A 17444-nucleotide genomic window follows, 5' to 3' on the forward strand; every position below is an offset into this window, starting at 1 on the left:
CACATCTTGCTAGCAGTATTTAAAAAATATTTACCTTGGGGTAAAAAAAAAAAAAAAGAATTAAAAAACTTGACATAGAGATAAATGATAGAATGGACTCTGTATTTGCAAAAAGTATGTCTATACTTTACTTGATATATTTGAAGTTCAACTAGTTCTTTGAAAGGAGAGAAAGAAAACCACTTACTTGTCAGTCATCAGAATGGGCTGGTCATCAGCAAATTCTTCTGGTGCAGGTACAAACATACTGACTATACTGGGTGCTGACAGCAAACTAGATTTTGTAGCACCTTAAGGCAAGTAGGGAAAAAAAAAATTAAAAAGGAAAGAATCATCAAACAGAAATCCAAAATGCTTGATGAGCAGACTTCTAAAGAATAGCCATAATGGCTTTACTGTGCCTAGAAATAAGGAATAAATTGTGTCTATAAAAAGACATATAAGCACATTCCTTGCTTCTGCCAGATTATTCCAATTACCTAGGACTATCAATTAAAAATAGATAAATCCTTGGGGAAAAAAGATAACATAAACTAAAAATTCCAGGAAATTTGATGCAATTGTATCTACCAGGGAGAGAGGATGATTCTACAGTTGCTATGAGATTGGACATCAGAAGATTTGCAATATTCCCCCATACATTTTGGGAATTAACTTCCCATAGTTCTCAGTGATACGAAGAAGGAATTAAGTTTGTATGTCTCAACACCAGATAATCAATCTATTCATACTGTCCCTAACAGAGCCACAGGAGAGAAATCAGTAAAGGACAGAGAGAAGAAATAATTCATAAGGAATTCAGAACATTGGAGGGCTGATCATTAGAAATGCTTTCCACTGGAAGTCCTCAAAAGTATCTTTATTCTTCAAAGCTGAGTTTTTCAGCTGAGAGCACAGTCACTGTGATCATGCCAACATATGGGGCTCCCTTTGCCCTTGGCACTTTTTGTGCACCCAAATTTCTGATAGATGCTTACTTCAGTAGGAGAAGTTATGTATTATGGAAGATCCAAACTTTTGGCTTCTCCAAGTTCTGCTTTCCCAAATTACAGTTTAAGAAATCCATTGCAAATTTTCTCTCTGGTTGCTTCAATCTGTCAATTCAGATTTAATGTTAACATTAGCCTGTTCTGATAACATTTAACTGCAGAAACAGGAGGAAGCTGCTCTGTGTAAGATTTAGATGGAATTTACTATGACATAATCCTGGTTACTGCAGGAAAAGCAAATTTAACATCAGCTCTTAGGCAAAATAAGCTAGGAAGCTCCCACAATTTCTGAACTCAAAATAAGTGGAGTGAAACAAGAATAAGGTAGGTTTTAAACAACCCATTTTACTAAGCATGGAAGGAAACATTACTTTTATATCCACAGTTCAGGACTTTGTAGTTGCTCCCTAAGGTTTTACTGGATATGAGCAGACACTTCAGGAAGGCTAGGATACTGCAGTAATGTAGAACGACATCCAGAATGCAGGGGATAGGTATAGATTTTGTAGCCAGGTTTTTCTTCCCCTCTCAGGTGCATAAAGATCCCTCTGCCATGACTTTGGAAGTTTCACTGTCATATTCTCTAGATATAAGTCCCATTGCAGAATACAAATGCTAAAAGCAGTCATAATGCAACTTACAATGTTGGAACAAGACTTAACTGCTCAAAAATGTCCTCTCTTGTGCAGTGAACGGTAGGGAAAAAAACACGATTTAGGCAAAGAAGGTCACTGCCCCATTGCAGGGTGGTAAGGAAGTCTGGATGTATTTCAGCTCTGAGGGAGGAAAGCTTATACAGAAATGAGATTTCACCACTCACTGCACACTTTCTGCAGGACAGTTGAGGGCTTTAATAGCTGAATAGAACACAAAATTCAGCACCATTTCGTATTAACCAGGAAATCTTCCTGGCAGTCTTGGCAGAGGACCAGGTCAAACAGACACTGAACTGACCTCTGATTCTCAGTGGTGGTCCTTCCAAATCTGGGTTTAGGCAAACAGGGACATTGCACAGCCTCTTTCCATGCTGTATCTGCTCTGTGAATAAAGAAAAAACTTCAGTCTCCAGAACCACAAATCCAGCATCTGTCACCAGCCACCAGCACCACAAGTCTCAAACAGTTAAAAAAAGAGAAAGACAAATACAACTGCTATAGAAAAGCAAAAACAAAGAAAAGAGTTAATTTTTTAAGCATAGAAAGGAAGGGGGGGAAGGATTAAAGAAGTCTGTACAGGAGAAAGGACACAGATAACCTAATAATAAAGAAGGCATTTTAGACTAGAGTCATTAAACAGGAAAGGAAGTGCTAGCCATAAAGATTCAACAAGATATGGAATATATGAGCCACAAAAAGAGAAAGAAACAAGTGTTTAGAAATACCAAGACACTAGAAGTCAGATATACTTTGTACTAACAGAAGCCAGGCACAAAATTATTTTATTTTACAGACAGCAAGCTTGGGAAAAGAGTGGTTTGAAGTAAGAATGGAAGAGACTCATGACACATACTTAGGTAATAAAAAATAAATTAATAAAGGATGTGTGGACCGAACACATCATACATTTATGTGGGATGAGACTACTTCCTAGCTGGTATGCATGAGTATAATGAGTCTTAAAATTGCGGTGTGACAATGAAATGACAAACGGTCACACAGAGCATTTGTCCTGGAAAAAAAACCACTGTCCAAATAAAAATTTTACTTTGATGCTAGTGTTTGAACAAGAGATCGAGAGATGCAAAGCTTTCCAGAAAAGAACAATTCATTCTGCCTCTCCATGCTTGAAGGCCTTTAGATGAAATTAATATTGCAGGGAAAAGTCACAGATGTTGTGAAGAAAGCTACTAGATTTGGAACAGGATTACTAGACAGAGTTCCTAAACAGTTTTGAGTATTGACCTGTTCATTTTGAATACATGCTAAGTACTTCTTGCAGAACAAAGGGAGTAACTTTTAAATCTCCAAAACCCTGCCTGAGAGACTAGGTGATCCAGCTAAGTCTCTTCAATAAATAAACTTACCTGCTGATACAACAAAACCCCCATTGTCACCACTGGCAAATTCTGACCTTTATGATTTAAGGGTCTCATGCTGAGGATGCTATTCAGCAGACTGGAATAGAAAGGATAATCCTGAACTATGCACCATATCTAGTGCCAGTCTTCAGCTACACAATTTAGTTTGACGGAACTTTATGCTGAAGACTAAATTAAGCAAAAATTTCAACTCAGCTGTCCAGGGCTGGTGGTAAGACATTCATTCAGCATGCTATGTTCCATATAACATTTTAAGCGTTCCTTTCTCTAGACGCATCTAGATCTGTTGATAAATTTCTGAGAACCACAGTTTTGTAATGTCACTAACATCAAAATGGGCACTAAAATATCTAGCATTTTTGACAAACCAGAATGAATTTATTGTTTAGGGACATCTGCTATGAATTTGGTATAACTGAAAGTGTTTTACAGAAGAAAAAAAAAATAAAATGAGTAATGAGTGAATTACATGCTTAATTCAGTTTTCATTGCTTTGCATTCATCTTAAAAGGAGAAAAAGCAGTGAGTGAACAGAAACTTCAGGTGTTCAGCATGACTTGGTAGAAACTTCTTTTAAGAGAAACAAAACTGGCTGGTATAAGGCACAACTCTGTGGTGTACCAACACCATAGTAAACACACACACAAATAAATGATTCCATGCACCAGGGATTAAATCCTATATCTGATGAATTCAGCAGTGATACTTCTATTTCTTTCAATAAGACCAGGAAATAATCTGAGTATTATGTACAATTATAGGGACAACACTGTACCAGAGGGTCTACCTCCCAAATATGTAACTATTCCAACTCTTACTAGGTAATAATCTCGTACTCGCTATAAAAATTCACTTTAGACTTGATACTGATCACTTATCTGCAGTGGTAGAATAGAAATACTCTCTTTTTTTAAAAGTGGTTTGTTACACAGTAATTGGTTTAGGAAATAGAAATAAAGAACAATAAATGCAGCTCACCAGTATCCCAAGTGCTGATATTGTGGGGAGCACTAGACTGGTGTTCCAGCTGCCTCTTCATTAGCTGGTTCATTGTCAGAGCTCCCAAAGAGCCTCTTTTCATTTGTCTGAACTGAGCTGCAAGTCAGAAATGCAAAAGGATTTCAGGAGCTCAGACATTTAAAACTACTCTCATTTCCTGATCTTACAAGCCAGCATGATATAAATACTGAAAGGACAATGATGGCTTGCTCTGAGGATCTTGCTCAAGTCAATATGCACCTTTCATACAACTACACAGGGTACAATTCTGGCCCCAGTGCCATCAGTCAGAAATGACTTGGATTCACTGTGTCAACTGTCAGTGCCTTTTTGCCTCCAAATATTATGAAAGCTCATCAAAAGATTTGTGAGTGTTAAGATACTACCCTAAAACTCCCATTCTGAGAGGCAATAAATGTACACTTGAGTCTCACTCACACAGTGTACCAAGGAAGGAAACTCAGTCTCCTCCCAGCAAAGTATGGAGGACTGCTGTGTCCATGCTGACCCCAGGAAAACAAACCTACTGACACTATGTACCACCAGCATCCTTCATGGGTGGCACAACCTGACCTTGCCTCCGACATACCCACCCCTCAGGCACAACACCTGCACATTCTGCTGAAGTGTGAAGCCAGCAGCCTTTGAAGATGAGACCCTTCTGTAACTTCACTCCCATTTTTCTTATAGAGAGCTATCAAGCTCTCTGTAACAAGCATTCAATTTTTATTTGTCCAGCTATTTGCTTCTTCAAAATGATTGATTTATGAGATATGTGTCACTGGATAATGCTCAAAGTAAAACCATAAAGGAGACTTAAGACTTTTGGTTCATATCGATGTGGTGCTTAGGAACATGACTTAGTGATGGACTCAGCAGTGTTAGGTTGGACTCAAGGATCTTAAAGCTCATTTCCAACCTAAATGATTCTACATACTTTCTCTGCTTAAATTGAGGAAGAAAGAGATCATACTCAACTCCTTTCTTACTTTTTTCTCCATTCATAAAAAATTTCAAATTGAACGAGCATAATACATTCACTTGGGCAATTGAGCCTGAGCAATATACTTCCACCACTGAAACTAAAATCACTGTTCACTGTATGGGGACCGGGTTTTAAGGCCCTGCTTGAACAAGGCCTGTGAAACTGCTGACACAAGTATCCAGGAAAGTTTTTAAAATGTTACCTTAGGTATAGGTTTAAGTGTTTTCCTCAACAGGCCCGTAGAGAAAGGGCAACAAAGTAAAATCTTCTCTGAATGATCATTTTCATCTGCTACTACATTCAACATCATAAAAAAGACCACTAGCTATCAGGTAGTCCCATTCTAAAATTCCAAACAGTAACCATCTAAGCTGTGAAATTAACACAGCATTCCACATTATTAACTGTAATAAAGAAGTACAGATAAGGGATAAACTGTGACTTTCAGAAAGCTCTGAAGGGTTGAGCGTCTTCTCCTAAACTTGCTCTACTCATTTTCCATCAGAGAGTTTAAAATTCAAAGCAGAGCACTTCCACAAAAACAAAACAAAACAAATACAGGCCTTGAGTAATAATAAACAAAATGAATAGTTCAGTGAAAGTCTGCACTGAAATTATTTTCTTAGATGAAGTATTTAAGCTTTTCTTCATTACATCCTTTTCAGTTCCATCCTTTTGAAGTGCATTTAAACTCAATTTTTGGCCCAAGTACAGCATTTCTGCAAAGAATTCCTGGTATAACTGAATTGTAGAATTGAACCAGACCAAGAAACCATTCTTTGTTTCACTTTTAAAAATTATATTGCTGCTGCCTTTCACAGCAAATTAAGAGAAAAATAGAATTTCCATCGTTTCCAGGGCAATGATTTTAAATAGATGCTTTATCACTTTATCAAGCATAGAATTTCCTGATAAAAGAACAGCAATTAATGTTAGAACTGACAGGACTGCTTGGAGTGCAGATGACTGTCAAAATAGAGAAAATTATCTCTTTGAATTTTCTTAGCAGCTTTTTTGCGATTGTAATTAAAAAAGTTTCATGAATATTTCACATAATCAGGCTATTGTTGAGAAGGTTTGGATTTCCAGGATTATTTATCTGATTTCTCAATAACAGCAATAATTTCAAATATTGATAAGTTAAGGAAAAAAAACCAAAACAAAACAAAATCCAAACCACCAGAGAGCTACCAAAAAAATTGAAAACCCAAAAAATATCAGAGTTTCCAGCCTTTGAACAGTGTTGGATCCAGGCTGACTGCTGTGGACCAGCGTGTGACTTTTCATGCCTGTGACTGACTAGTGGCACAGGGAGGTGTGCTGGTTTCAGCTGGGGTAGAGTTAATTTTCTTCACCGTGGCTGTGTTTTGGATTTGTGCTGAAGACAGGGTTGATAACAAAGAGATGTTTTAGTTATTGCTGAGCAGGGCTTACACAGAGCCAAGGCCTTTTCTGCTTTCCATGCTGCTGCACTGGTGAGGAGACTGGGGGTGCATGAGAGGCTGGGAGGAGACACAGCCAGGACAGGTGACCCAAACTGACCAAAGGGATATTCCAGACCATGTGGCATCATACTCGGTATATAAAGCAGGTGAAAGAAGGAGGAAGGGGGGGGATACATTTGGAGTGATGGATTTTATCTTCCCAAGTAACCATTACCTGTAATGGGGCTCTGGTCTCCTGGAGATGGCTGAACACCTGCCTGCCCATGGGAAGCAGTGAATTAATTCCTTGTTTTGCTCTGTTTGCATGCATGGCTTTTACTTTCCCTAATAAATTGTCTTTATCTCAACCCGTGAGTTTTCCAGGTTTTACCCTTCCTGTTCTCTCCTCTATCCTGCTGGTGGGGGAGTGAGCAAGCAGCTGCCTGCAGCTCGGATGCTGGCTGGGGTTAGACCATGACAGGAGGGAAGTTTTCCTCTATCACATTTTCTACAAGCAACCTAACAAGCACATTAGAAGATCAGTAACCTTCATACAGTGGCTGGCAGTGACAGTCTTTCATTTGTTATCTACAGATCTGATCAGTCCTCCCGTTCCCGTGGAATTCCCTATTCAAAAATAGAAGTCCAAAGGCAAAATCTTCCTGTTGTAGTCAATGATGCATGCTTTGTGTGGCCAGGCACTGGCTGCACAAGTAATGTTACCTACTTCTTTTACAGAAGTGCCTTGTGCTCACAGTCCTGATTAGGGTTTATTATGCAAAGCACTATAAAGGTACATAGTAGAAGATTAAAACCATTTCAGTCTAAATGTACAAGAGACACAATGGAAGCATTCATACTCCTTTTTGCAGTTGGAAACTGAGGCACACAGAAAGAGGAAAGAAATATTTACATAGGAATGGGCTCAATATCATACAGGTACTATTCCCAGTTTCATATATTGGAATTTACAGGAACTGCTAGCACTCAACTAAACCCCAGAGAGATAGGTCTTAACTGGCACCTCTTCAGCGCTTTAGTAAGTGACATCTGCATCATTAGGTGGCCAACAAATGTTCTCTACAAGATGCACATGACCTGAGATGCTTGTGGGAAAACTGGGGAGGTACTCAACTAGCATGTCTAAAATAACGTTCTTTAATAAGCCAGACACCCCTTCCAATCAAATCAGCAGATGACAAATTTCAGAAACTAAAATTTAACATTCCTACACCAATCTGAAACTGAAGTTCAGCAAGACAGTTGAGCTGATCTAGCAGCTCATTAGTATCAAAGGAAGTCATTTCCCCTCCCTTTTTTACTAGCCAGAGTTCTGCCCCACTGGCTTTCAGATGTGTCACCTAGATGAACACATCATTCTGAATTTTGTTAAGTGTTCTAAGGTACCTCCACCTTAACATGTTATCTTTGTGTGCTCTGTTAAACCATGTGTCATGTCTACTTTAAACAACATAGTTCACTTTCAATTGAAATGGTTATGGGAGTCCCAGACAAAGAGCTACCACATTTCAGCAAGCAGCTGAGGAAGTGGCATTCAAGGCATTTTACAAAAATTGCAAGAGATTTGTTTTCCTAAGGTACAGCAAAAAATGTACCAAAGGCCATAGTAACAGCCCTGTGGACTCTCATCTTCTGCTTCTGTGCACTGACAGTTGACAATGCTTTCTCACAGGGGAAAATAAATGTTCAGCTTTAGTGAATTACTGCTTTTAGTTGCTACCTACTTTAATTCAAGAAAGCCACATCTGTCAAACTTGCCACGTCACAAGAGAAAACCTTTAGCTACTAACTGTTAAAATGCTGCTGACCATCAGAGATTTAACAGTTCTAATGATATCCAAAACAGCTGTACTTCCAAGAATCAAGGGAACTCAGAGGAAGGAATTTACCATATATGATATGCATCTGATGCACAAATACAGTAACTTTGATTTAATCCTCAAACCAGAGATAAACTTACTTGATATGGAAGAGTGACTACTTGTCTCTGGGACACCTGCTTCAAGAGTTGGTGCAGATGATGACTCTCTTGGCATTTCCAGTGTTGAAAGTCCTTTGGCAGCAGGATCTGCATGTGAAAATTGTGCTTAAAACTCTCAGCATTTAAAATCAACACGGTTTTTCATCTTCCTTCTCCCTGGATGCCCTTTTCACATCATTTCAGTCATCCATTCACCATCTGGCATTCCCAGTAGTTTTAAAAGGATTCAGTGTGTGTGTCATAAGAATTTTTATTGGGGCACAGGGATCTATTTCTTAAAATCACTTTTTAAAGGAGACTTCTGCCTACAGTCTTTAGAGCTTGTGACTAATAAATGCACAGAGAGTTTGATATTGATCCCACTCAAGTGATTTTTGGAACCACCAACATGGAAATAAGAGAGAGACCACTCATGTAAAGCTAGTTTAAGTGACAGCTTAGTATCTTTTAAAAGCCTTAAGTCCAATATGTCATCAGTTTTTATTCAAGAGGCTGTTGACCTAGCATTTAATTCTGAAGATTCACAGTTTAAAATTCTGCATTAAAAAGGTTCCACATTGTGTTTCAGAACTGGGACAGCCCTTCCAAGCAGTTTCAAGGATGACAGTGTTCATTACTGCATGAAAACTGGCCCTTATTAATGGTCAAAAAAGCACTGAGTCTAATTGCACAATTCTTTCAAGACCACGCTTCTCTATATGAAAGGTTCAAAAGCACTCAGCTCTAATTTTTATAAAGCTCCAGTAGTTCTTCAGTTTATTAGAACCATAAATGGGACAACAGGCCTGAAACATAAAGGGAACAGTGTAACTATGATTACACAGAACAATTTCACCTTGTAAATGTGGAATATCCTCAGAAGAAATTATACTTTGGCTCCCTCTGAAGTAATTAAGAAAAAAGTCAGGTCAGGAATGCATAAATATTCCCCCTCACTTCAACAGCAACAAAGAACTGATGCCTGGAGGATTCTGTCCTTTTTTATTAATTTGTTATAAAACCTGTTAAAATTCTAATAACTAAAATATCCTAGGGAAAAAAAACCAGCCAAGAAATTAAAAAGGCAGCAGCATACAGTTTTTCAAACTGATAGATCCAATTGGAATCTGAGGAATAGCTAAAACTCACTTTATCTCCACCCGAAAATCGTAGTAACAAAACTTTGCACTGAAATCACCTGAAAAAACTTAGGTTACACAGAGGTTTGCCCATCTTTGAATTTCAAATCTTTAACAAACACAAGCAAGGAAAACTTTGTGGATACCCAGTACAAAGAAGGCTAAAAACAGATTTTAGTGTATAAAAGCCAAAATATCTATGTATGTCTATGTCTAAATGCAAACTTTGGTTAATTCCAAGTGCTCTCACTTCTGAAGTCTACAGCCTGCTCAGCCGTGCACTTTGTGATCCATTCTGCTTTCCACTGCCTTATGCTGGCAAAAGAAATAAGGGCCAAAAATCACTACACCAAAAGAGAATCAGTGTAGCATGGACTAGATTAGCAGGATAAAAGGCACCAAAGTGACCCTTTTTCTGACTCCCAGCATAAAGAGGACAGGGAGTTTCATTCCCTAACTTGGATATCAGAATGAATATTTTTGTCACAGAATTCCACCTCCTTTTCAAATGGGCTCTTTACACATTCATCATACCTGACTGGTTAGCACATTCCTTGTGAGGAACGAACACCTGAAAGCACTTAGCTAGCACATCAGATGCTATAAATACCCATGTCTCTCTATAAATAAACACATCTCCTTACACCGGTCTGTTACTAAAACCTTCACACAAAAATAAACCTTTTGATCGGGTGAGTGAGCTCACCTGCCTCCTTCTGCTCTCCCAGCTTGTCAAGGATGTTAAAGGAAATGTCCAGGTATTCTCTCTGAATAGCACTCACAGCAATCTTCCTCTGCTTCCTCTGGCGAGGAACAATCTGAATCTTAAATTCTGACTCCTCAGTCTCTTCTTCTTGTTTCTGCTCTGTGTTTTGTTCGGTGTCAGACTCTGTATTGGTATCAGGTTTATCACTTTCTGTTTGCTTTTCAGAATCTTCGGGGACTTTAATAAGGACTGTCTTTACATTTGGGCTTGGAATTGTTCCACTAGGTTTAATTTCCTCCACACTGAGCTCAGAGTTATCATCAAGGGACATTTCTGGAAGGGCAGATGATTTCTGCAGCAAGTCCCTTTTCTGTTTCAGTGTTAGTGAGTTTCCAGAGGACACGTCCTGAAATTCTTCTGACTTAACTAACTCTGAAGAGTCCTTCTGATCTTTGGGAGAAGTGGAAATGACCTCCTCTATTACTGCTGAAGCCTTGTCACTTGTATCCTTAGAACTAAAGTCTTTGGAGCAATCTTCAATGCTGAACTGTACCAGCGGAGTTGTGCTGAGGCTGAGTGCAGATACATTGATAGGAGTTGAAGGAGATGAAACAGCAGTTTTGCCAGAGACCTCATCATTCAGTGGGTTTGTCGTTTCTTCTTCTTCATCACTCTCCACTATTCTAAGGGGAGGAAGTGGTTCAAAGACTAAAGAGTCACTGTCTGAAGTGGAGAGCACTGAATGTTTTTCAGGACCCGATGTTGAATCGGAGGACAAATCTATCAGATCTAAATCTTCCTTGGGACCAGCAGTTTTAACTGGGGAGTCCACTTTCACTTCATAGGTTTCCATGCAGTTTAGCCTAACCTCTGGTATGACAGGTCTTTTTGTTTCCTGGAAACTCTCTGCATGAGGAAGACCTTCTTGTGTGTCTATATTTTCAGCTTTAGTAGAAGAGTTCTGCCGAGACCGCCCATAATCGCTCTGCCTGTGTGTGGCGTAAGCAGCAGGGACAGGAGGCTTTTCTAAGTCACACCGGTCTATGCAGGACTTCCTGCGATGTTCGTCTAATGAGAACAACAGGGAGTCTGCATTCCCTATATCAAGAGATTTTTGTTTTAGAGAGCGCAGTTTTTTTTTCTGAATGCTTTCTTCTCTCACACAGCGTAGAATGCTGTCTTGTAAGGCCCCCGTCTCTCTATATTCAGCCAGCTCTATTTCACCTGATCAAAACAGAAAAAGCTAATACTACCTCAGATGGAGACTTTTGGCAGATACCTTCATCTTTATATCACAATTCGACATGAGTGACATTTTAAATACAAACCCAGTATTAGTCAAAATTGCCCATATTTTGTTTTAACCTCAGAATGAAATTACATGGATTTTTACAACAAATAGTAACAAAAACCTGCTATTTGGATAGTAGAGTTTATCTAAATACTGTCCAAACTCTATTCATCCTGCACAGACGTACCTTGAAGATAGAATGTTTAACCTTGTGCATTGCAAGACGGTGGCGAAGCCATGTAATTTCCACAGATACTTGGAATGGCTGCATGTAGTACACCTATGTGCTATTTACTGCAGCAGAACAGGCTTAAGATGGATGCTTCTGATTCAAGAAGCAAGGGTAGTATTGGCAGTGAGGATATTGTAGCACAAGCCTGAGATCAGAGAATTTTTCCCTGGTGATCTTAGAACCCAGCAGAGCCCAGCAGCTACCACAGCACTCAGTCCTGCCTCCTTGTCCTAGGGAAGAGGGCAGTGAGCACAGCTGCCCCTGCTAGCACTGCCACTGCACTGGTATTCTGCTGTGTGAACACACTCATTGAGAACATTTTAAAAGATTATTATCGTTGTTATTATTATTATTATGAATTATGTATTTTCACATAAAAAGGGATATTCCTAATCATTAATATTCCCATATTTCAAAATACTCCACATATGAATCACCACAAAGAAAAAAACAGTGATAAAAGTTTAAGTGTTCACTCTAGTCAGAATCACTCCCCCTCCCTGTGCAAAAACCTGAAAGAAAAGCAGGTGGGTGGTAGTGGAAATCTCTTCAACTTTTTTTTAGTCTATCCATTCCAGACACCTAAATTTGAAATCAAAAGAGTTATCACTTTTTGAAAACCCCAAATGAACATTTTTGCCAGTGGGAAACCATAATATTTGCAGCAGCAACAACAAATTTGCTTACCATAGAGTCCACCTTATCAACAAAATCAATTTCTGGAAGAAAATAATTTGAGTAAAGACTCTTCAGCCCAACAGTTGAAGAAAATTTTAAAAAGTCCTCTTAATATTTTTTAATTCAGAAGAGCTTAATGCTTCAGAAAACAACTTCTAATTTTAGATATTTTTACTCTGGAGGGCCTACTTTGAGATTCCTAAAAGGTAATTCATTCAGGGAAATGAGTGCTCTTAAGAGTCAGACAGAGTAGTTATATTAAAATTAGGCAGTGCAACAAACTCTACAAAGAAAGGTGGTAGCTTGAAACTAAGAGTAGGAAATTGTATTTCTGCATGAGTTTATACCAACAAAACAATTCATACTTCTCTGAGCATTCATCTCAACTGGTTGATATTTCACCATTTTGCTGCCACCAATTCTTTTCAGTCTTGCAAAGAAAGTTTGAGACTCTTTATTGCAAGGTCCAGTTGGTGTATCATGAATATCAGATTCATCAAAAACACTGTCTTCCTCTGCTGGAGAAAAAAAAAACTTTATTACTCTTAAGAGAGTGCAATTTCTTGAATGAAAAGCTGTCTACGTAACAAAACCTCAGCTAGTGTCAATTAAACTTGAATTGAAAAATGAGTTTTGCAAGAAAATTTGTATCCCAGGTTTAACTTTGTCATTCTTGTTCCATCTTGAGTTAATGTCAGAGACAAATGAAAAATGGGTTACAGTGCAACAAAAACATAACAAAGCTTCTACCATTCTAAGTTGATCTTCTCTACTGATAATAATACAGATTCTTTAGATGGAAGAAATACACTAGATTGGGACACTGACTTGAGTAAACAATTCTGTAGTGCTCAGAGAGAAATGGTAAATTGAAGAAGATGGAAATTAGTACAAGAATTGCAAGGTAAGTAATAAACCAGCAAAATAAGAAAGTGAAGAAGGAAGAAATGGATAATCTTGGGAATCTGATAATGGTAACAGTAACAGAATAAGACCTAAGAGTATGAATTATGAAATTATTGATCTAAGTAGTAATAGTAAAACCTTATGTTCTGATTTGAGACCAGCCAGATGAAAATGGCAAAGAGAAAGAAAGATCCAAATCTATTTATCCATCCAAAAAAATGCCGTACCATCTATGTGAAATGGCTATTAAAAAAAACAGAAATAAAAAAAGAAAAATTCCATATCTATCATGTGGAATCATTCTGTAATTCTATGTCCAGTAATTCATCTCCAAGGAAATAAGAAACACTACTGGGACAATGAAGAAAACAGAGCACTCAAACAAAGTTTGCCTTGTTTATTCTAGCAAGCAAATATGGAGAGGAAATGCAGTTGGTGTCTGGGAGTGAAGGGGCAAGTAAGTCAAAGATCTAGAATGGACAAAAATTGAGGACTTAAATGAGACATAAATATCTTTAGCTTTGAAGTTGCTGGAAAGTTGCTAGTATATGTGAAGATAGGAAACTGCCACCAGGGCATCCGGGACAAGATACCTAATTGAAATGATGAATCCAGAAAAATCAATCAAAGTTGACAGTAAGAATTTCCACAAGAACTGGCTTTAATAAGTTAGAATATCACTTTTAATGTCATGTCCTATGTGTAACTTCTTCTTCCCCTTAGCAGCAAATGTTTCTTGTCAGAATATTTAGCATCAGTTCTACAGCAGTCAGTACACTTGATCCCCACAACACTCATGATCCCCACAGCAAAGTTCAGCAGAAAAATAGGAAAAAAGTTCAATAGTGGGGAAATCCATCTTTAGCATAGGAATTCTTGCTGCCTGACAACAAAATCCTCATCTGCTCACTATCTAAATACCACCTCTGATGATGACAGAAACACACACGCACACCACCTGACCAGTGATTAAACAAGTCTCTTTAGAAAAGGTGGCAAAGGCTTCAACGCTCCAAATCTCTATGGAATTACATTGGCTGCTTTTTGCAGGTGAAAGGAAACTTTTCTACATCCTCCTTTTTCTGCAGCCCTTCCACAAAGGAGGAGAACAAGCCTATGATTAAGTCAGTATTTACAGAGTAAAATTTGCCCATTTATGGTCTTTTACCTCTGTGCAGCCCAAAGCCCATCAGAACAGCTTTGGAAAGCAAGTAAATATTATTCTCCTTACTGTAAACATAAGGAAACAATGCTGAAGTAAGACACAAGGCCACCCAGGGAACCAGTATTGGACAAGCTGGGTACTTGGGCACCTCACTTTGTCTTTAAAACATCTCAGAATCAATCCAGAAAGTTAATGCACTTCATAAATGCATTATTAAGTCATTATGAACTAAGCCACTGTCTCAAAGACAAATTTGTAGTAAGGCCACAGTTATCTTAACCCTCTTAGCCCTCCACTAGCAATACAAAATGTCCAACAGAATGAGGATATGGAATATATAGTTTAAATTCACGTTGAGGTTGCTTTAATTTGCTAGAGCAGAGTAATAGGGTGTTCAGGTAAACAAAACTCTGTGCTCTTGTTTTGCGGGATATCTTTCTACGAGCAGCAAGCAGCAAAAGAAGAAAAGGTTCTGACATGAAAACATAAGAGTTTCTTGGATTTTTCTTCAGAAGAGTTTGCTGCATACTACAAAGACTATTTGAGAAGGAAGACGTAAACAGCAAATAAGCAGCTAAAAGGCAAAATAGCTGGAAGTAGGCTACAGAATTTCAAAAGAACCTGTTAAACTTTTATCATTAACACTCATTATATAACTAACCTCACAAACGTAAGGAATTACACTCAGTGACACCATGGTACTAGAAGCCCCAAGCTTACACCAGTTCACATCACCACAGTACCTCTGCTACAACTTAGGAAGCACATACAGAGCTAACAATCAGACAGAGTTTAAGAGTTGAACCTTACATTCTTTTGCCTTTAAACATCCACATAGATGTTTGCATTAACCTTTCCAACTTCAGCCCCTTTAAATAGAAAAACTATAGACTGAAATCATAGTTTTATCTTTTCAGTATCAAATATTTGCTACTATTTCATGTTATTACAAAGTAAAATCAGAACGTGGTGTCAGGCTGGTTGCATACCTTGTGCGTTATCATGATCAGCTAGCACTGCCATAGAAAAGGCCAAGGACTATCCAGACATGGTGCCTGAGCCATAAAGTCTAAGATACACTCCCCTGAGAGATGTGAGACCACTGTGCTAACTCAGGCTATGGAGCAGCTGAGAATGTCTTTTACTATACATGGCCATATTGGTCAGATAAGTCAGACTTCAGACTCAATTCCAAGTATTATGTTCTAAAGTTCAGACCATATTCACCCATTTCTGCAACATCTGCAAGATTCATGAATTAAATCAATGGCTATCATACAAATTAGAGTGTTAAAAATACCTTTCTCCTTTTCACTGTATCGGCTTATGTTACTGTTGTCACTATACAAAGGACCAGCAGTTGCATGGGGCTTGCAGCTGTGATACTGAGCGTTGAGGGTATTGACTGTGATGTGGATTAGGTGAAGTACAATCTTGCTGATTTCACAGTCTCTGTAGGGGTACTGTTCAGCAAAAGAGAAACTTCAGCTTAAAAACTAACTTTTCTCCTTGGATAAACATTCAGGCAGCAAAACAGAAAAATTACAATAATATTGTCAGCTGGATGCCCTTTGCCTTCCCTTGATTATACATTTCCAAATACATCAAGAGAAGCAGGACTGTTGAGAACTTTGTACACAGAATTATTTTAATAAAATATTAAAAGTCCATATTAGTAACATTTAGTGTCTGCACTTCCTTGTATGCCCTATAGATCTGCTAGAAATTTGTTAAGCATATCAAAAGTATTCACAGCTCCATTTCAGTGCATAAATGCATTACATTTTAACAGCAATTCCTAAAAAGCTCACTTTTTATCACTCAGCTACAGAACAGAAACTGCTAAATTGACACATTCCTCCCTTTAAAGTCACTACTGTTTTTTTAAAACTAATTCTAAGTTACTCAAAATACTCCTCACTGGAATTTCAAACATAATTTTCCTATTTTCAAATCCATATTTTCCTTTTCTCAGGTAAACACTTGAAAGACAATATAGACTGCAGAAGCACAGAGGAAGTCAGTTGAACAGACTAAATCCCAACTATTTCAGACATTGAAATTAAAGGCAGTGAGTAAGTATATCAGAGAAAAGTGTCCTTTACAGTTCTTTTCACTTGCCATACATTTAGGTGTTCCCTGAAATAAATTTCAAATTGAAGTGTAAATTTTTCTGTGGACAGTCTCTGATTAAGACCACTCACCTTATAGAGAATAACGAGCAAAGCCTTTAACCACATCTGCCGAATGTGAGGTTTGAGGGACCACAGGGAGCAGCGAGGAGGCTGCTGAAAGTAATGCCTTAGCTGAGGACAAGTGCAATATTTCAACACCTGCACCACCAAGGGAAGAAGGTGTTTTCCCAGGTTGATGTTATAGTCCATCACCTGAAAAGAACACAGGAGTTACTTCACCATACCAAATCCACTGATGTTGAAAAGCAAAATAATTAATACAGTTGAGGTATTAGTTAAGTGAAGAGAAATCAATGGTTTTAAGGAAGTCTCACTACCATTTAGAAGCTTTCTACCAGCTTACCACCTTCTCATTTTAGCCAGATAGGCAGAATGAAACAAAAGAAAACGTGTTCTGAAAGCCTTTCATCCAGTACAGTTTAAATTTTAAGATACACTGGCAAGTTCATAAAATATATTATGCTGAAATAGCCTTGTATTATAGCACAAGTTGATCATGCTTCAATACACAAAAACATATGTATATCATGTATATCCCATGTTTAACAGACAGAATGCAGCTGTGAGTTTTGAGGGCTGTGTATTTTTGTTATTTAGGGGCTTTGTATTAACATTTTAACATTGTACTGGCAGTTTTCTTTTTTTTTCTCAATAGTCTTGCAACATTAGGCATTGGGGTTTTTTAAGCCCCAAGTTCTGGGATCAGGTAATGATGC

At 38.1% G+C, this 17444-nt stretch overlaps 1 protein-coding gene across 13 annotated transcripts in view; it reads right to left on the reverse strand.

Annotated features, from left to right (window-relative positions):
• UNC79 (unc-79 homolog, NALCN channel complex subunit) overlaps window positions 1-17444 on the reverse strand; it is a 107529-nt gene that overhangs the window by 38230 nt on the left and 51855 nt on the right. For 6 of the 13 annotated variants that reach the window (XM_048307068.1, XM_048307067.1, XM_048307075.1 and 3 more), the window contains 8 exons: window positions 16738-16920; window positions 15834-15996; window positions 12828-12980; window positions 10262-11485; window positions 8417-8524; window positions 4006-4122; window positions 1944-2027; window positions 188-290 (listed from right to left, as the gene is read on the reverse strand). In XM_048307068.1, coding sequence (XP_048163025.1) covers window positions 188-290; window positions 1944-2027; window positions 4006-4122; window positions 8417-8524; window positions 10262-11485; window positions 12828-12980; window positions 15834-15996; window positions 16738-16920 — 2135 coding nt within the window. The remainder of the gene's footprint in view (window positions 1-187; window positions 291-1943; window positions 2028-4005; window positions 4123-8416; window positions 8525-10261; window positions 11486-12827; window positions 12981-15833; window positions 15997-16737; window positions 16921-17444) is intronic. The other 7 variants (XM_048307069.1, XM_048307066.1, XM_048307079.1 and 4 more) reach the window with 5 other exon arrangements.

This window comes from Corvus hawaiiensis, chromosome 6, assembly GCF_020740725.1.
Source record: "Corvus hawaiiensis isolate bCorHaw1 chromosome 6, bCorHaw1.pri.cur, whole genome shotgun sequence".
In the NCBI taxonomy this organism is placed as follows: domain Eukaryota; kingdom Metazoa; phylum Chordata; class Aves; order Passeriformes; family Corvidae; genus Corvus; species Corvus hawaiiensis.